Raw genomic sequence first — 20,831 nt, forward strand, 5'->3', positions numbered from 1 at the left:
GGATTACAAAACCACTATCACTTTTATCTCAGCCGAGAGAATAATTCGCAAATAACAAGTTATTACCTCACTTTTATGATAATACAAAGATAACATTCCACAATCTTGTTCTGTGATCGGTTATCACAAGTGTGACACAAAACTTATTACTAGATTTAATAACTCACTAAGAGATTACTCACAATAAGTCAACATCCATTATGATTTCATTTCTAGAGAGATTCTTATCGTAGACTTTAACGCCGCCGACTCTTGGTGCCTGGAAATAATACAGTTATCATAATATTATATTAGCTACAAGTATTACTGTTAGAATAATAATAATAATATTGACAAACTTTTTACACAAATTATCTTGCCCCAAGTTAAGCATATATAGCCTGTGTTATGGGTTACACAACGATATATTTAATACAATATACTTACTTAAACATACATAAATTCATATAAACATACATAAATACATTTAAACATCCATGACTCGGAAACAAACATCCATATTCATCATATAAATGTTTGCACTTACCGGGATTCGAACCCGGGACCTCTAGCTTAGTAGGTTGGATCGCTAACCACTCGGCTATACAGGTCGTCAGAATAAAACAATTTGTTATTTTTAAAGAGACAACCCGCACTTCTTCAATGAAATCTGTAACCAAAATTTATGAACGATGCGTCACTCTAACCCGCGACCTCTCGCGTTCCGTACGGACCCTGTGCCATCCCCACCCTGCGGAACCCCATGCTTATGGAGATATTCATGGTTAAATTTTTAAGGTTCGAATAGCGCTATTTAGTTAATAGAACGATTTTAATCTGATATTTTCATTCCCTACCATTATCTCGTTTTACTTTATTATATTATTTAATATTATTCTCGTTTCCGTATGTCCGATGAAACCTATAATCTTTAATCTCATCTAGATTCTGTTATCTGAAGTATTACAACAAATACTGGTTGTATTACAACAATTAAAACAAATACTTATTCATATGAGGCTCATATGAGTTAGTTTCTGGAAAAGGATTTGGTTTTCAGATAAGTTTTAGCTTGGTATACTTATACCCCCTTATTCATAATGGTCCGCTAACTTTAAACAGCCGCTAAGGAGTGTTTTCTCTCATTCTGACTTAGGTCAATAGAAGAAGACAAGAGTGAGAATTAGCAATGCTTTGAGTTAGCAGACTATTATGAATAAGGGGGATAATCTTTAATCTCATCTAGATTATGTTATCTGAAATATTACAATAAAATATGCTGGTTTTTGGTTCGGCCTGCGGCCGGGCTCATATGTATTAACGTTCTAACTTAACCTAACCTACCTTTAGTTTCTGGCAAAAGATTTTATATGCTCAACTTTAACTATACAGGGATCGGGCTTTAATTATTATTATTTTGAATGAACAGAATCATAAAATATTTCTCATCGCAATCACTAACCGTCAAAGTCAAACTTCATAAAGAGGTAATCATCAATGAAATATTTAAAAATTCATATCTCGTAAAGTAGATATTTCCTCGCAAAATAAATACCACCATTGGATCCCTGATTTTTTTAGATATAGTAGTAATCTTATTTTATCAATAATCGTGCCAATGGATTCTAAATCGCTTTCTTTTAGTGAGTACTATCTACAAAAAAAATATGGGCAGTAAAATCGATGGTCGATATTGGAAAGTTTATCCTCAACTTTATGCCAAGTGTTGAAAGTATTATAATTAGTTTATAGGTTTAAGCTTGGTAACCCGTAGCACGAATTGAGTTTAAAAAAATTGTAATTGATAGAGCTATAATGATACCACTGTAATTACACCGTTTTCAATAAAATAATAAAAAAATTCTAACCTAAAACGTTACCCGTTTTATCACGTAAATAAAACTGTAGATGAGCTCTATCATGGCGCCGTGAGGCTAAATACTTGCTAATAATTATAAATAAAATTCCATTATAAATGAAAAACAGTAAAATGAAACGTAAAAAGTAACCAGGCGTAGACTAGACGACTTCATCAATTATAATTTTTAGACTAAAAAGGCTAGAACCCAGAGTTGTAAAGCCAATAAAAAAAAAAACAATTATTATTTTTCTTATATTCCCAGTTTATACTTACGATAGTGCCAAGAATCATTCTCTCAAATTTAAATCCTTGTAACTTGTAATTAGCCAGGCTTTCAGCAACAGCTGGTTCAATTGATTCCTTGAGAATTGTTCGGGCGTAGTGATTTACATTCGGCCACACTTGAAGGAGTATCTATAAAGCAACGCCAGTTATTTATTGCTAAATAGATATTACAATTGGGCTCTATCTACTACTTGTAGTCACATGATAAAGAACGATTTAAAGTTTCAGAAATTTTAAATCTAAATTATATCATGTGTAGTAAGCTAATTGGCGATTTAAAGCGAAACTGTCATAACCATAATGATAACACCATGAACAAACGTGAACTTCTAATGTCTACTACTCGGCTAAGTCGAGTTAGTAAGTCTTTTATGGGGGCGATGTGTATGCTTTAACAACAAGATCCTAGAAAATTCAAAAGTATTGATAAAAGTTTTTGTTTGTGTGGTAAGGGTTACTATAACATAAATGACTTAATGATACCACAAATTGGGAATGGAGTGACCGCCCTCAGGCTATTAAATAATGAATTTTATTGTACGATATTACATTTTAACCATTTTTTTAAGGAAAAAAAGAAGCCCGCTGAGTTTCTTGCGCCCGTTCTTCTCAGGTCTGGGGCATACTTTCTCGAATGGGTGGTAATTTTAGTCGTTCAATAAGTGATATCATATCCTATTTACAATAAAAGTATTTGAATTTGAAGTAACTTATGTTATGAAATAACCACATGATCAGAATATAGAAAGCAAACGTGATCAGAATATATGTATATAGAACAAAATCACTAATACGTCTCGCGAAGTTTTAGTATTAAATCCCTTGTACAATTTATCACAACTTTAAAAAAAAATTAAAGACTTTTACAGCAATAAATGGCGGCAAAATCATACGAATAGTTACCTAACCTACAGCCGCGGAGCTACGGAGTGTTCTAACTATTAATATTTGCCATATTTAGATATAAATTAAATTTATCTTATTTGGAACAATTATAAGTAGTTATTAGGTACATGAAAAAAAAATTATAAGAAAAACACGGAATAGCAGGTCTTTCGTATTCACACTTATCTTAACTACAGTTAAATAAAACAACATACCCGATTAAGCCACTCTGCACGTTCCACATCGGGAAAAAATACCTGAAACATATTTTGTTTAGATTTAACTAGGATAGATTATATATTTTATGATTTTAATTTAATTTGACTAGTGGTCGCCCAGAGGTCGAAATTAGACCATAATCCATTTTATTTTTAAGTTTGAACTTTAGAAGACAATTTGTCAAAAACCCTCTATAATATATCTATGGGTGTTTCATTTAAACAGTGTCATATTTAATTAATTAAATGTATTTATAAGGCATTTTATATAAAAAATACGCTTAATGCACTTCTTTTCAATTTCACGTCAATCCGTTCGCGCATTTTTTAAAAGGGGTACAAAGTTTTTTTGTTTATATAGATATTTTTTTAATCTACTGTCAGTCTTCATACACTATAAACAGGTGTTTTATTGGTTCTAATGTCTTATACAGTGCTTCTTAAAGTTTTACAGGTCCTCCATACAAACATAGCTTCTATTTGTTGTGCAATTTCATTGTCTTGTCCTTTGATACTGTTACTGAGTATTGATAAATTTACTGGACTTCTAGTTGATGTGTGAACTGTTTGTATTTTTACACAGTCAACCTGATTTTTTCTTTAACTAATTATTATTTACAAACAACCATTGGAAGCCTTAGGCTGAGCGTACTTAGAATTTACTCAGACTTTACTTACGTAGAACTTAGCTGAGTTTAAGCTAAGCGTAATCTTTCATTACATTTTCAAAGTCAATTGAAATTATGCTAAGCTTAGGCGAAGAGTATGCAGAAAACACGCAAACATGGTGTTTTTAGACAAGTTTTGTGGTGAAAGTATAGCATTTGGAGCTATGAACACTACTTAAACCTGTTACACATATCCTTCTATTTTTATTCCTCGTCTTATTTGTAGGTTGCTCATGCTTGCTGTTGGTTATAGTTAACACTGCCGAGCCTTTTTGAACTACCACTTTTCTTTGAAGTTTAACAATTTTTTTGGCACTTCTCTCATAAAAGTTATTCTTATAGCTTGTACTTTTTTGAGTAGGTTCATTTATTAGCATATAAACTGTTTTCCACGCAAGAATTTTGAAAATATTGGGTTTGTTACATAGATGGCGGGCCGGCAGCGGTGAACTCATATCGCTCAAGGTCGCTGGCATTTAGTGTCGCCTTAAGCTAAGATAGCCCAATGCAAAAGACAAGTGCGTTTTATCACACTCAGCTAAGTTTCATGTGAGTAAAGGTTGAGCAAATTCTTAGTTTGCTCTATAGATCTCAGCCTTAGTGTATTTCAGTGTACTCTCACTGGGGTCGGTCCCTCATGTCTGATGATCTGTATTTTTGTCATTCGCGTCTTTTACAACCGTGGAGAATTTGGATGACGAGTCTTTAACTTCGTCAGTCCGTCTATTTGGAGACCGACCGAGCGATGCGCTACGGAACTTCTAACCACAATTATTTCTTACATACTTTCGTGTGTGTTAGTCATTAACTAATGTGCACGGAGAATTATTTAATCTGACATAATATATGATCAATATTACACTATTTTTTATTTATAGCTGATGAACATGTATCTGGATCTGAAGAAACATTTTCATTACCATATTTTTTTTTAAATTGACATATTTTAACACAAATTATCTTGCCCCAAACTAGGCATAGACTATGCTACTGGTTGCAAGTCAATATTATATGTATACCGATGATAAAACCCCTCTGAGTTTCTTGCGCCCTTTCTTCACGTCTGTGGATATTATTTCGAATGGGTAGTAGTTTTTGACGTTCAATAAGTGATTTCAAATCCTATTCTGATTAAAATATTTGAATTTGATAAAACTATAAAATACAAACCCAAGCTGGCAGATCATCCAGCCTAGCTAGGACAACATCTCTTTCAGATGATACTGCAGCAACCTTGGCTATGTTCCGCCTGTACTCATTTTCTTTACGCCACTGATCCCGGAGAACTGACAGGATGACTGGACAAAACAACCAAGCAACACTCCATTGCATATATCCAACTAAGTATACAGCACCTACAATTGTCACCTGAAAATTGTTGCAATGTTCAAACCCTTGACAAAAGATGAAAACAGACCAGGTTTGTTACTTTAGTGTGCATGACAAGCTACATTGTATACTAGTGATTCAATATTGTGCTTTGTGTTACTGTGTGTGCATCACTCAAAATAGAGAATAACAGCCACCTCAATTTTTTTTGATGTTTTCACAGTCTATCTAAGGTATATATCTATGTAAGGATCTAAGGTTCCTACAAATAATTTTATTCTTTAAGAAATATAAAAATTAATAAAATAACCGGTGTCCTGGATAATTTAATACATTATGTATAGTTTAATCAGTAAAATCAAATTAGGAAACATACCAACTTTAGTATTATAAAGAGCTTATTTAAAATATAGCAGATGAGTTAGCCTCATCCAAAAATAGTACTTAGGTATAATATATATATTTTATTTTTATTTGTAGACATAAACATAAATGAGCATATTTTTAATATTATATATTAAGGATATTTAATGGATTAAAATACGTGTAATTGTAGCTGTAGTTTTTTGCGTTAGGTTGCAGGTCCCTCTAAAAACATGAGTCTGCAAAGGTCATGAAACATCGGGTTAAATAAATCATACTACTCTATCAAAAAAGTACCAGGATAAGAACTATGTTGGGGACCCAGTGTTCTGTGAATGGCTAAATTACTTGGTGTTGCATAGAGACATTGCTTCATTTTGTGTCTTCTACCACATTTATTATCAATCATGGAGGCTCTATTCATTCAAGGATATAAACTTGCCAGAAAGTGGTGGAAAGCCACCAAGCTATCTCAAAACGAATATAAGATAAGATTACATTTGCTAATTGAAGAAATACCTCAGTGACAACATCATAGAGACAGACACACAAGATTCTAACCAAGCACTAAAGTCTGTCTGAAAAACAGATGGATAACCAACAACCATCCGGTAGGCACAATCTACAATTGATGCAAACATCCACTAACACACTAGTTAACCATTACTTCTTCAGTAATAGGGTTCATAATTGAATCTAACTGCCAGAAGATGTTGTGTGTCTTACATAAAGGAATAGACTTGACAACAGACTATGATTCCATTTGGTAAGAAAATTAAAACAGAATATTACAAAAATAGCCCCAGATGTAAAGACACCAGCTCACACCTAGGTACTTGTTTACAATTAAATATAAAATTTAATGAATGAGCATGTTAAAAAAGAGTTATAATAACTCTTAAGGCACCCATTATGACCTATTAAGGTCAAGCTAATTATAGAGTTCTTACTTATCTCATAATTTTTCCCATCAGTATCTTTAATACTGACAAGGTTGGTCAGAAAAAAGAGGTTAACATTCATAGCAACCACATTAGATCACTTATATTTTCAAGGCTTCGAGTTGCCTATGAGTCATAGACAACTGTAAATGATTAAGGCAATGTTTCTATTGAAACCTATTCGTTCCATTGAATTCAAAACAATTACATTACAATACAGTAACCTTTTATAGACATTACAGATTACAAATAATGATACATAAAAATAGAATTCACTGTATAATATTTTATAGCATTGAATCTAATTTTTTTTTAATTGTAGTGATTTATTCTGAACCTACTTACCTTTTTAAAAAATCTGTATATCATTGACAGAACATTCGCTTCGCCATCACTGCTTACAGGAAGGGCAAATTTGCTATTTTCTGACATATCGACAGGATTTACCTAAATGAAACGTAATAAATTAAGACTAAAATGAGTGCATAAGTCTATATTTTTTAAAATTAAACAAATATACATATAGTAAAAGCTTCAAAATACTTGTTTAAAGTAAACAAACAACTGATTATGTCATGTTTATTTATAATGATCGCAGTAATAAATTATAATTTACATTATAGGTACAACTCAATAAGGTATATGCATACATACCATTATACAAATAAATAAAAACGATAGTATCAGTACAGAACAACCATTGCGCAGTGCCAATAAGGGAAAGAAATATTCCAATTAGCTTTTGGAGAAAAATTTACGCACACCACATACGCATACGTTCTGAACTTACGCCGTTATCAAACTAAACTGAAATTTGAACACTTTGAACTCAATGTGATTGTGACGTGATTGTGTCCGGTGACATGAGTCAGTGTTATGTAGTGGGTGAACAAAGAATAGTGAGGAGTTAGAAACAACTTCATGACAGATCACACTTGAAACTTCACAACTTTCAAAACACCTTATATATTCTCGCAGTTATAACAAAATAATGGATTTTTATTTATGTAACGTTTCTAGATAACACTTAATCCGTAGATATGTTATTTCACTACATGTGCTACATGCACGTCCTAACAATTCCCACATTTTTAATGCCTGATAGTAAGTGATAGCGATACCCAGCCCCAGGATTAGAATTCTTGAAACACCCAAAATTCAGAGTGGCATCGCGATTATGCTCGTCAATTTGAGATAACACTTATGTTAAGTCTAATAATCAGCACCGGTGCCTTTCAAATACAATAATTTCTGCAGTTACTGCTTCACGGCATAATAAGGTCTATATATTACCCAGGTGGGTAGGAAGCCAGTCTGTGCCAAGAAGCCTCTGACTTGTATGAAAGTTAAAAGATTAGGCTAGCTATTACGTAGTTTTGCTGAATACGTAAGTAACCATCCCTACTCTTTGGTTTTACTTTTCCTGAATTACATCCTCAAAGCCACAACAAGGTTGCTTTCACGGAAGCTAAGACCTCATACTACAGTAGGATGTGTCTAGGGTTCTCGTTGGCCCCATGGCAGAATCTGCAAAGGTCTTTCTGCTTCTAATTGTAGCCATACAGGTGAATTTTAGCTTACCTGATGATGATTACTTTATATCCATTGATGTTAATTGCACGCCGAAACTCGGTTTAAAATATTACATAAATTTTCAATTTATCCACTTACTTTTAAAACCGAAATAGAATGAAAGAAGTAGTAGATAACAAGAAAGTTTCGTAGCTACTGTTAACAAAACTATATTTAAGAGTAAATTATTTCTCGCCACCCTCATTACGTACAAAATTTAATTAAGTGTTTGAATTTATAAGATATTCATTTTTGTGATATGTTCACGTTACTGTCAATATTTGAGTGCTGAGCACTTATTAGCCACACATAATTTGAGAATTAAATTGTTCATTAAGATGCTATCATGTGATTTTACTTTTCTGTAAATCATAGTAGTAAATTTAATAACGTGTAATAAGTTTTTACATCTGGAATTATCCCATAATAAATAATAATTGTTGCCTTAAGACATGTCATAACTTGTGAGTTTCTCGAAAGTGTCGAGTAATAAGACTCATTATGCTGAGCATATTGTGGGAAACTTTAATTATATTTACAGTTGTATTTTTTTTAATCAATTTTCTTCACACACTGGAACGAGTGCGCTGCAATGCGTAATGCACAACAGCGTGTGATGTCGCGCAATGCTTTGCGCAGTATTCAAATAATATAGCAACTTCCATCCCTTAGGAAGACCACTGGCGAATGTCCCTGGGATATGAGTCTGTGTGTTCATGAAATGATGTTAAACTACGTACTGTTTACGATGTCATTACATTTTATTAAAAAAGTTTTATTGAAATTTTATATTTTCATGTTTAATAGATCCAAAAGTGTGTCACTGGCTTGGGGTGCTACAAAGTAGAAACTGTATTTGCTGCTTAGCTTGGCGTGAGGCGTGGAGCATCGTGGACGCGACGTATGCTGGTTATTCCATCACGCCATCTGCGTTTGACGCTGCAGATGTTTCTGGTGATTTATATACGATTATATACTGAGATTTGTGAGTTTATGATTAACATCTTTGTAGTGTACACAATCTGAGGCCTGCTTTTCAATGTGGTTCAACTTTCATTTGGTGTTATCATATACGAAAAAAATATGATTTGTGGCTTCGAGGCTTAATCAATTCTTTAAGTACATCAATAAAATTCGTCTGAATATCGGCTCAGGAGTTTGGATTCATGACAATATGCATAATGAGCTTTTCACCTCGTTCTATATGTGTGGGTAAAATAAACAAATTATTCCATAGAATTACTCATTTTATTGAAAATTTTTACAGAAAATAATTTGATTCGACACAATTTTTTTTTTTAAATACGCCAAAATTATTATAGTCAATCAGAGATTATGTTTCTAGGTGTAAATTACGAATAAAATTTAAGTACATACATAAAAACTATTCAAAACTTAACACAATGTGTTTATATAGTATAAGGCACTTTCTTCATTATATTAAATATAGCAAAATGTGAAATGTAAATACAAAAATTTATTAAATACGGAATAATATATTATTATATAGATATTTTGGACTATTGCAAACTACTCATGCTCTACTTAGAAATAATATTAACTTTAAATTCATTTAGAAACTGAAGCATATAAACTCACAGCTAAAGCATAGGCTTTTACGTATTATGTTGGTGTGGAATGTTTATATGTATAAAATATCTAGAAACTTTCTATAAGACTATAAAGTAAAATTTTCAACAAGACAAGTTTAAATTTTATATAAAACATTTAATTCTTTATAATAATCTCTTGTTTATTGAAACAAATTTAACAATAAATTCATGATAATGTAGTATATTTTTAGCATTATAGTTTTACATTTATTATAAATCAGTTCAATTAAAAATAGCGCACCATATTACAAAACAGCAATACAATAGATTAATTAATTTATAAATTTCCCACTTTAATCTAAGTGACTAACGCTAGAGATATTGATATAGACGCCGAAGAAATTGAGAATACCCGCCAGGCTACCAAGATAAAACCAGAGAGCCGAACCGGCTAGAGTCGCAAGGAAAGTCAGTGCCAATAAAGCTACAACATACGATAAAACCATAAAGTAAAGAAGTACCGTCCGTACAGTCTGTGACTCTGGTGAAGACTCCAACCACTCAAAAGATAAATATTGATTGAGTCTGTGAGGGAATACATAACTTAGAGCACACACCGTCCTTATTACGCACGAGTAATATTCTGGAAGGGACTCAGCCTTAGCAACTGATTTTAGCAAAGAAAATACTATCTCCAGCTTCATTTCAATTATTTCAACATAGACTTAGAACTAGATACAGAATTGAAATGTAAGTATTCTTAAAGTGATACATATTACAAATAAATCTCATAGACATAATATTATAAGAAGTTATGAAATTTATTTTAAAATGCTTACAATAATGGATCGTTAAACATTAAAATTACCATACTTCTAATGTGAAACATGAGCATATGCGTTTGTATCACATTATTATAAAATATAACCATTATATTAAAATGAAACATTTTATGCCAAATCAACTGGCATTCGTAATTTACCCCAGGGGTAAGTTATACGAGGCCAATTCAACTGTAGCACAAGTTATATAATCTTTACATCCCAGCGCCCAAATTGCATAATATTAAGAAATTCCTAATAATGTCTTTCAGTAGCTTTTTGTGCGTTTCAGTCATATAAATAAGTAAAAACCTTTTTAATTTTTATTAGATTATTTATGTCTGAATAGACTTGACAGTTGTGAAAATGTCGAAAAAAAGTGAGGTTCACACTTAATCTCTATTTTGAACATTGCACACACACACTAACACATAATGACATACAAATAGCGAGTGTAAGACATTGGATGGAGTGTTTTCATTGGTTGTCTAGCAGCAAGAGGCTCTATCTGGACGTATAAATTATCTACGACTATACCGTTAAGGTAAATATAACACAATGGCAATTGATTAGACAGGACCCAGAGTAGTATTTTAGGCCAAGACCCCACAAACTCATAGTCCTTCCTTGATTCAAAATTACATGAGTTTGTTGATAAATTACACAATTATCTTGTTATAAGTTTCACTATATCATCAATATATATGTGAAAGATAACACCTTCTATTACAACTTGAAGAATTTGGTATAAATATATAAAAAATTTAATTTGTAAGTCACTTTATAAAGACGCAATAATTTCATAGTACATTTGTGACTTAGTTACATAAAAGTTGATAAATATCACAAGATTATAATAAAAATATAATATACAAAAGATCCAAATTTTGTAAAACTGATCTTTTCAGTCTCATAGATAATGGCACCTATACCCAGATATAATTTTGCATCTAGTTATAGTTTTCTTTAGTAGTAAGTAGCACACTTTTACATGCAAGAGGTCCATAAGTAGTAATTTTACCTAAATTCATAAAAGTTAAAGATCTCTACCTCTGTCTCTCTCTCTCTCTTTCAGTCATTCTTAACCAGTTTGGTGTAGGCCCTTTTCAGATTGCGCATTTAATAGATTTTTAGCACAGACAATGACTTTTTAACGAGACGTTCCGTGTCTTTTTTTGAAATTCTTGCTAAGAATGTAAACAATTATTGAAATTTATTGCACAGTTTCCGCACTTCTCTATGCAAAACATTAATTATGCAAAAATCTCACATTCTGCACGTACACTGTGCAAAAGTGGTACAAAGTTGTTTCTTAACATATGAATATAAATTCCTCTATAAATTGTTAGCACTAAATTATTATTTTATAATTAAAAATAACTAATTAAAAAAATAATAATTATTACCATACAAATATAATAATGAAACTTGATTTCCGAACAAATTCATCAATAGAGTGATATAATAAAAAGTTAAGTGTAAGGCTGGATTTAGTGCTTGACCGACGGTAAACATTTTTTGTTTACGTTTTTATTTCGATGTTACGAACGTACGGTCGTTGGCTCGGTTAGCGACCCATTGAACATAATAATGTATTGTCATAGCGCGTCATAGGGCCGACGTACGCCGGACCGACGAGCACTAAATCCAGCCTTAAAATATTAAGTAGAACATTACCTATCTTAAGTTTTTCTATTGTACAATAGTACTTACTTTATGAAACTAGTGTGCTATATTGGTAATTCACATACGTACACACAAGACAACAGCGCGATAAGGGAACCGGGAGTGTCATGATCGATGCACACGTGTTTCATACGTTTTTCAACACACTTGCGAGAAAATTAATTTAATTATCAAACATCCAGTCAGAAACGGTAATAAATATTCACCATATATTTAACATAAACATGCAGGTTTATCCATTGTTTTGTAATGTGTGGCTATACTTATATATTTTCCACGTTTAATCCACGTTTTGAGCAAGTGTAATGAAAATATTTTTACAGTTCAGTTCTCTACCATGAGCTGTGTATAATTTTTATACAAAATTAAGGCTAAATGAAACTTTCAATTATTGCCCCTGTTTACGTCAGTTAACTCATGAAAGGCATAAAATTGCCAAGATTTTCCTAATAATAGTGATCTCCACTTAACAATCTCCCTTGATACACAAGAGTATTTGTAAGTATTTGTAAGTATTAGCGGCGCTCAGCTTACAAGATCCAATTAATGGTATTATTTACAGATTTAGGTGTTTTATTCTTTCGAGCAGCGCGTCGCAAGTTTTCTTTGCGTCTCCGAGCAACATGGCTGTGTTAGGATTGTAGAAGATCGGATTGTCGACTGCAGCGTAGCCAACGCCCATGGACCTCTTCATAACCACCACCTGAAAAAAAAAAGAGTAACTAATAGTAAATTTGTTTTGATTTTGATCGCCAAATAATGAATATTAGCTATAATGCATAAAGTATTGATATTGGACGCTAGAGTTTGATATTTATAAAGCTTTTTAACTTTGAAAACGATTGATATATTGAATGTAGCACCTTACAAATTAATTTATTTTGTATATTACAGCCATTGTAAAATACTGTATTGATTGAAAAGAGTGACCGTTGAGTTTCATGTATGTTCTTCTCACGAGCTCTACTTTTTTCGAACATATGGTAGATTCAGTAATTAAAAAACAATATAGTGACGATTCCAAAGCGCTTATTTGAAGCCTTAATTGAATAAAGTTTATAAGACTTTGATTTTGAGAATAGAATGAAGAATTTAGTCTAATTGTTTTTCAGTAGTTGTGCCCACTTTCCAAAAAGCTTCTTCTGCGCTGGGCCTCGTTTGTATAATCACTTACCCAGAGATATTATGGAAACGCAGGAGATCCCGTTGTTTAAAAAAGTTAAACATGTTTTTGATACTTAAGACATATTATACAATCTGTGATGACCTTACGGATATTTTTTAACTGTTATACATCTGTTTTTTGACATATAATAATTATAATAATAATGAACATTAGATATTTTAGCTGATGGGATTTTTAACATTTTGTAATAGTTTATTAATGTTGCATACTGTAATTCAAGCATAGTTTGCCTGCTGATATATTTTCGTATATGTTCAACACCTGTACATTACCGAAATTCACAATAAAGAAAATTGAATTGAATAATCCTGAGCGGCACTGCATTGTAATAGGCATGACGTATCAATTACCATCAGCTGAACGTCCTGCTCGTCTAGTCCCTTATTGTCATTAAAAAATATTTCCGTCAGCACGAGACCTCCTTAAACAGTTAGTATAAGTTTGTTGAAATATTATATAAGATCTTATTAAAAGAGATGTATCAGTATAGAGATGATGAACTAAATGTAATTCTTCCTTTGTGCATTTAATTTTTAATAATATGTAATATTGTATTTTCTTTGATTAACGCGAGTGTTACACATTTAAATAAATCACTTTAAAAGGATTAAGACGCGTGTAATTGTAACGGCTTTACATTAGATGTTTGCGTAAAAGTTACATTTTTATTTTAGTTAAACCCGACGTTTCAAGACCTTTCCAGATCTCGTTTTCAGGGGGACTGAGAGAGAAAAATGTAACTTTTACGCAAACATCTAATGTAAAACCGTTACAATTACACGCGTTTTAATCCTTTAAAAGTGTTTCATTTAAATATGTAATATTGAAAATTATACCATTTATATATACTTCTAGATAGACTGAGAAAACGTCGAACAAACGTCGAAATAAATGAGCTTGACAGATAACCCCTATTTTGAGCAATGCACGCACACTAACACAAAGTGTCATACAAATCGCGAGTGTAAGGCGTAGCTTGTCACGCACACTAAAGCAATAAACCTGGCCTGTTTTCATCGGTTGTCTAGCAGTAAGAGGCTCTATCTAGACGTATAAATTATCTAAGTTTTCGACAATTAAATCACAAAGGTTGCAAGTTACCTGGTCCGCTTTCCACACTTTGAGTACAGGCATCCCTGCGATGGGAGATTCGGGGTCGTCCTCCGCTGCACTGTTCACCGTGTCGTTAGCGCCTGGACAAAATATTTCATATTGACAGCTGCATCCCTTATAGTATACATTAAAATCAAATATTTGGTTCTCAGTAAGTCTACATTAATGCGCGCGTTACAGAGGTTTCGCATTACGTCCGAATCTGATTCGCACCCGTGAATCTCCATTCCGGAGAAGATTATTGACAGACCGAAGTTCCCTTACCCCCTTATTTATAATGGTCCGCTAACTTTAAACAGTCGCTAAGGAGTGTTTTTTCTCATGCTGACTTAAGTCAATAGAAGAAGACAGAGTGAGAATTAGCAATGCTTTAAGTTAGCAGACTATTATTATTTTGGAGATAATGCCTTTATGGGTTGTGAAATGAAACAACCATTATGGTGAGCGCTCAAACCCGGTGCGCAATGTCAACTTATTTTATTGACAATATGTTATGTTTTTAAAGTGATAACCCTCACTTCTGGGATAAATACACAAATAAAATGTGAAAACAAAATTTTATGAACGATGCGAGACTCGAACCCACGACCTCTCGCGTGAATGTCGTGAGCGTAGAGCCACAACCTGAGAGTTGAACAAAGCATACAAGATTTTATGACGATACGTCACTCGAACGGTGAGCTCAGTTGGAAGAGCACTCACACGGAACGCGAGAGGTCGTGGGTTCGAGTCCCGGATAGTTCATAAAATTTTGTTTTCACATTTTATTTGTGTACTAATTTTATTATTCATAAGACTTGAACGAGCATCCGTGCAATACGCACATATATATGAAGTGCGGCGTGTCCGCATCACACACGTTCATAATGCAAACACGGCAAATCATAACTGATAATGTGTACCTACAGTATTATTTGTATGAACGCTCGCACACTGCGTCCGAACTGAATCCTTTATGTGATGTAAAATAAAATCGAAAATTGACACACTCATTCGGTAGTAATTATAAAATTTCCCGTCAAATTGACGTAACACTGCGTGTTGATTGTAAAAAGCTCCCCTTAAACGTCGGTCCAACAAGAGACGAAGCACTTAGAATTGTTTACTTCTTCTGCGCCTTCGTACGTACAGTGTCAGAAATTGATGCCAATTGAAAGGATTCAGAATCACCGACGTGAATGCTCAATTGCATTTAGATCAGAGATCGAATATATATCCGTTTGTCCGAGATTTCTAGATATGTATTTTCATTTGGACTCTGAACGGACATAGTGCGAGACCTCTCTAACTCTGATCCTACCAATTCCGGAACCAATCAATATGTTTATATTCATTAATAATCGTTCATTAAGCTTGTAGGTAAATAATTAAAATACATATTTTTTGAGAATTTTAGTGTAACAAGAGTAAGAGAAGGATAAGATAGAAGTTGTGAAGTTAAATCAGGTAATAAACCTAAATAACGCCACCCATTGAAATTGTGATAAAATATGTAATAAAAATATTATGATAGCCATTTTGGCTTATAATTCTGTTAACATACGGATTACAGCGTAAAATGTCAAATGAACATAATATGTATAATTAAACAAAGAAAATATTGAATATAAAATTTCTTTTTTCACTTGGGAAATTGTAAACTTTTGAAAGTCAATTCCGATGCCCATTAGTTAAAGAGACTACTCGAAGGCTTTTTTCTAAAAAGAACCTGACAGAAACTCAGCAATATTTATTGTCCCTTTACAGTTTTCAAAGTATACACACATTTTTATCGTCTATATATTTCGAAACTTTATAATTCGGTCGTAACGTCAACACCTCAACGTGACTATTCTGCTGCCATCCGCCAGCAACCCGGAAAGCGGACAGTACCGAGGACAGAAAGTGGAAGCGGGCACGCCCGCAAGGAACCCGCTTGTAGAACTGTGTCGCAGGGTCAGATCGACAAGGATGGCTTCATTAAGGTGGAGCGGAAGAAGAGGAGGCCTCCTAGTCATAATCAATGTGGCACAGCACCGATAGGACAGAACCAGCTCCTGCGTCCTGTAGTCCCAGCGACGTATATCTACGTCTCCCGCTTTCACCACACCACCAAGGCCTCCGACATTGTTCAGTACTTGGTGGAGAAGACAAGGTTCCGGTTGGGGGTCGAAAAGTTGGTGACGCGTCACGCAGTAGACTTTAACTCTTTTGTTGTTCGCGTCCCGACAGAACATATATCAACCTTCCTGGACGTGTAGCTGTGGCCGAAGGGGATCGTGTTCCGCAAGTATCGCGGACGTCGCCGACCGCCGGAAGTTACCGAACCCGCGCCTCACATCGCCGCGAAAATGTGACGTAGATTTAAGTTATATAACTATGTATGTTGGATTATAAGGTATTTATTTTATGGGCCTTGTAGCCTGAAATAAAATGATTTATTATTATTATTATAATACGCTTTGTTCATTAAAATTTGCCTAATATTAAGCTAATATTTTTATAACGAAAGTTCGATTACATGATGTGATAACATATGGATGAACAGTACATAATATATCCAATAAGTAATATATATAAACCAAAAAGGAAAACTTTCTTATAATACTCATGCGAAATAAGTGATAACCAATAACATACCAATGACTAGTACAAGGTCAGTCTCCGGGAATTCATCGTTGATCTCTTCCATTTCCAGTACATCGTCATAAGGAACTCCGGCCTCAGCCAACAGCACGTTCAACTGTCCCGGCATGCGACCTGTCAGATAGAATTTTATCTAGTGAAAGCTATATATATTATTATCTTAATATATATATATATTTCTTTTGTGCATCTGTTGTAACTGAACTCCTCCTAAACGGCTGGACCGATTTTAATGAAACTGTCTGTGTGTCTTCAGGTGGATTCGAGAATGGTTTAAATTCACAATTGAACTACCCCCAAAACGGCTGAACCGATTTTGATGTTTGTTTTGTGTGTTCCAGTGATTTTGAGATTGTGTGTCTTCAGGTGGTATCGAGAATGGTTTAGATTCACAATTCAACTACCTCCTAAACGGCTGGACGTAGTTGTATGGCGTCGATTAATAGTTTTAACTGTAATGTTTGGTGGACAAACAATAGTATTATTTTTTGGACTTCTGAGAATAGCACAAAGATATACTTATGTTAGTGTTAAAGAGTTGTCATTATATATATCTTACATTTCCTAATTTAATCACACAAAATATTGAAGTGAATGAAAGTAATGTTTTTTTTAAATATAACAGTTTTTAAAATGACAAGTCGAAAGCGATCTTTTTATATAGCGGAGTTTCTAGAAATTCGTTATTTACCAGCGACCGGATGAATAGCGAAGCGCACTTTCTTGCCCATATCTTTGAGGATATTCACCAGTTCAGCTATGGGGTACTGAGCCTTAGCAACACACAGTCCATAACCTGCAATTAAAATATTTTGTATTAGGTGAATATTTTGTTAGTTGGCGACGAAACATGTTAAAATATTAATGTTTATTTGATGTGTAATCATTATTGAAATTACCCTTAACAATATAATATATATCTCACTTTTTACAATCAAAAACGTATGAATTAGTTTACTTAGCTGAGTGTGATACAACGCGAAGTTGACATTTGCATTGGGCTCTCTTAGCTTAAACTCTAGTATATTGTGCAACTCGTTCGAAAAGTTGTCGACAACGTCGCACGAGTTGCACATACTGTTACAAATGCGACGATTTAAGTATTATTTCCGACTACATATTCGTTTTTAAACTTTTGTAACTTATATTATATTTATTTTAGCAATTTTATCAAAATTTGCGTGTGCCAAGTATAATTTGCGTGTGATAAGTAAACTTTTCGCACTCAAACAACAGTTTCATTTACGAAAAAACGCGTAATTTTAAAATGGGCAAACGACTCTTTTTCAACCGCAACAACCAGCGCCAAGATACTACTTTTCCCGCATGAGTAATACAAAGTATAATTTCGACTATAAAAAAAAAACAAGGATTAAGCTAAACTTACACTCAGCTAAGTTTTACGTAAGTAAAGACTGAGCAAAGTCTAAGTATGCTCTATAGATTTAAGCCTTAGTGTTTCATCACACTGTTAATGAATACCCACCAGGAGTGATGATGATGGATGAAGCTCTGTGTATGATGTCGGCGACGGAGTCAACGTTCATCTCGGTGTGAGTGGCGCCCGCGGGCCGCGCAGACCCGCCTGTCGTCACACCGTAACCGCCTAGGATCACGTTCGGCAGGGAGCGGTTCATAGCCTGTGTCCACAGACAAAATAAATTATCACTACTCTACTATTATATCTGGACCTCGTTGGAACGTGAAGCCTCCTCCCGTTCCCCTTACAACCCCTCGCGCTCGTCCTGTTGCGTCAGTACGGTTTGCAGTTTCATTACCGTTAGGTACATGTCGTGATATTTTCGTGCTTTGTTTTTTAAGTTTTCATTGTTACCTTTTGACTTTTATTGTTAATAGTTCTATCAGAAAAATAAATACTTTTACTTTGTATTATAATAATAATAATAATAATCAGCATCACAACACACCAATTTTAAATCCATCTTATAATATTGAAAAAATAAATCGTAGTTTATTTTTATTAATAATAATATTCTAGTGATGCTTGTTTTGCGCACCGTACCAAAGAGACGATGTGACGTTATCGACGTCAGACCCAGAGATACTGTAACCGGGTGATATATTGTCATTAAAAAAGACCACAGCAGTGTCAAGATATAAGCCGGGGCATTACTGCCATCATACTTATATCCACGTGTGGTTCTTGGATCAAGTTTTTCTTTTGTTTATGGAAGAGGAGGACAACCGAGCAAACAGGTCACCTGATGTAAAGTGATCACCACCGCCCACTCTGGTGAGAGTTGGATAACACCAGAGTTGGAACCACAGGAGCGTTGCCGACTTACGAGGAATTATCCAGTCTTGAATGGAAGAAACGAAAGCTTCAACCATTTATATATTTGTTCATAAATAAATGTTTCCTTGAGCAGCATTCACATGGATTGTTCATGGGAATGTTTATAACCAATTTATAAAATACTTTATATTACTATAAAACAATGAAAACATATAAACGCGTACAGTCCAGCGCTGATGAATTGGTACGCGCGTACAGTTACATCGGTCCGCTGACGCGCTATCACGATATTGTACTATAATTGTACACGCGCAATCAACTTCGCTGTCAGCTGAGCACTGAACGCAACATAACCAGCGCGTACGAATTCCAACACTAAATGTAATCTAAGTATTAAAAAAATATCTCATTCAAATTCAAATATTTTTATTCAAAATAGGATGTGACATCACTTATTGAAAGTCAAAAAACTACCACCCATTCCAAAATGAATGCCTCAGACCTGAAAAGAACGGGCGCAACAAACTCAGCGGGCTTTTTTTTTCATCGAATAAATATGTTTACAAAGTAATATTGTACAATTAAACTTATTATTTAATAGCCTGGGGGCGTTCACTCCATTCCCAATCTGTGGTATCATTAAGAAAGTCATTTATGTTATAGTAACCTTTACCACACAAACGTTTTTTAACAATTCTTTTGAATAACGTAATACTTTTGTTTTAAACATAACAAAAGAGTTACTAACTCGACTTAGCCGAGTAGTAGGCATCATCAGTTTATGTCTGTTCCTGGTGTTAACATTATGGTTATGACAGTTTCTGGCAAATTCACTTATGTGCCTATGAACATACATTACATTATCAAGAATATATTGAGATGCAACTGTCAAGATGTTAATTTCTTTGAATTTTGCTCTCAATGATTCTTTAATTATTATTAATAATTATTGTTAAATAAATAACCTTGCACATAATATAAGACAGGATGGCTCCGGAACTCCCAATGAGCGCTCCCACGATTGTCATCAGGGAGTTATTCAACATGAACCCTTCTGCACACAGCGCCCAGCCCGAGTAGCTGTTGAGGACCGTGATTACCACGGGCATGTCAGCACCTGGAATCAAAAATCACATTATTATGAATTCAGGGGCGTGCATTCCACATAGGCAATAAGGCAATGCCTTCTTTAATAATAACCTTTATTAAGATATACCACTAGTGTTAAAGTTAATTTAATTCCGTTATTCTATAACCAAATTTCTATTGAACACCCAACCAGAAAGTTTACGCTAAAAGCTGATAGGCACTCCATAAGACTGCCTGTTCGAACCGCGGCTATATTTCATACTATTTACTTAGAAAAAAGATTCGTCAAAGTTATACAATCACAGGAATAGGTAGGCTAGATGTTACAAAAACATAATTTGGCAATTTAATAACGATAGTAAGCTACGGACCAATTACTGGTCGTGGCTTTAATCCCCGA

General features: G+C 33.9%; 2 protein-coding genes across 18 annotated transcripts in view; both read right to left on the bottom strand.

The window, feature by feature from the left end:
* Positions 1-7,325, bottom strand: part of LOC126971270 (extended synaptotagmin-1) — an 81,476-nt gene extending 74,151 nt beyond the window's left edge. For 2 of the 7 annotated variants that reach the window (XM_050817476.1, XM_050817477.1), the window contains exons 1-6: positions 7,184-7,325; positions 6,875-6,976; positions 5,067-5,264; positions 3,226-3,267; positions 2,114-2,254; positions 183-259 (exon numbers count right to left, since the gene is read on the bottom strand). In XM_050817476.1, coding sequence (XP_050673433.1) covers positions 183-259; positions 2,114-2,254; positions 3,226-3,267; positions 5,067-5,264; positions 6,875-6,976; positions 7,184-7,186 — 563 coding nt within the window. In that variant the 5' untranslated portion in view covers positions 7,187-7,325. The remainder of the gene's footprint in view (positions 1-182; positions 260-2,113; positions 2,255-3,225; positions 3,268-5,066; positions 5,265-6,874; positions 6,977-7,183) is intronic. The other 5 variants (XM_050817482.1, XM_050817478.1, XM_050817479.1 and 2 more) reach the window with 5 other exon arrangements.
* LOC126971268 (NAD(P) transhydrogenase, mitochondrial-like) overlaps positions 1-20,831 on the bottom strand; it is an 80,927-nt gene that overhangs the window by 31,227 nt on the left and 28,869 nt on the right. Inside the window, exons 18-23 of one of the 11 annotated variants that reach the window (XM_050817464.1) lie at positions 20,308-20,459; positions 18,572-18,725; positions 17,777-17,881; positions 17,080-17,199; positions 14,449-14,540; positions 12,663-12,864 (exon numbers count right to left, since the gene is read on the bottom strand). The exons of 9 other annotated variants lie outside the window; for them this stretch is intronic. In XM_050817464.1, coding sequence (XP_050673421.1) covers positions 12,718-12,864; positions 14,449-14,540; positions 17,080-17,199; positions 17,777-17,881; positions 18,572-18,725; positions 20,308-20,459 — 770 coding nt within the window. In that variant the 3' untranslated portion in view covers positions 12,663-12,717. Of the gene's footprint in view, positions 1-12,543; positions 12,865-14,448; positions 14,541-17,079; positions 17,200-17,776; positions 17,882-18,571; positions 18,726-20,307; positions 20,460-20,831 lie in introns of all 11 variants that reach the window. One more of the 11 variants, XM_050817474.1, reaches the window with a different exon arrangement.

The sequence above is a fragment of the Leptidea sinapis genome, chromosome 23 (assembly GCF_905404315.1).
Source record: "Leptidea sinapis chromosome 23, ilLepSina1.1, whole genome shotgun sequence".
Classification (NCBI taxonomy): Eukaryota; Metazoa; Arthropoda; class Insecta; order Lepidoptera; family Pieridae; genus Leptidea; species Leptidea sinapis.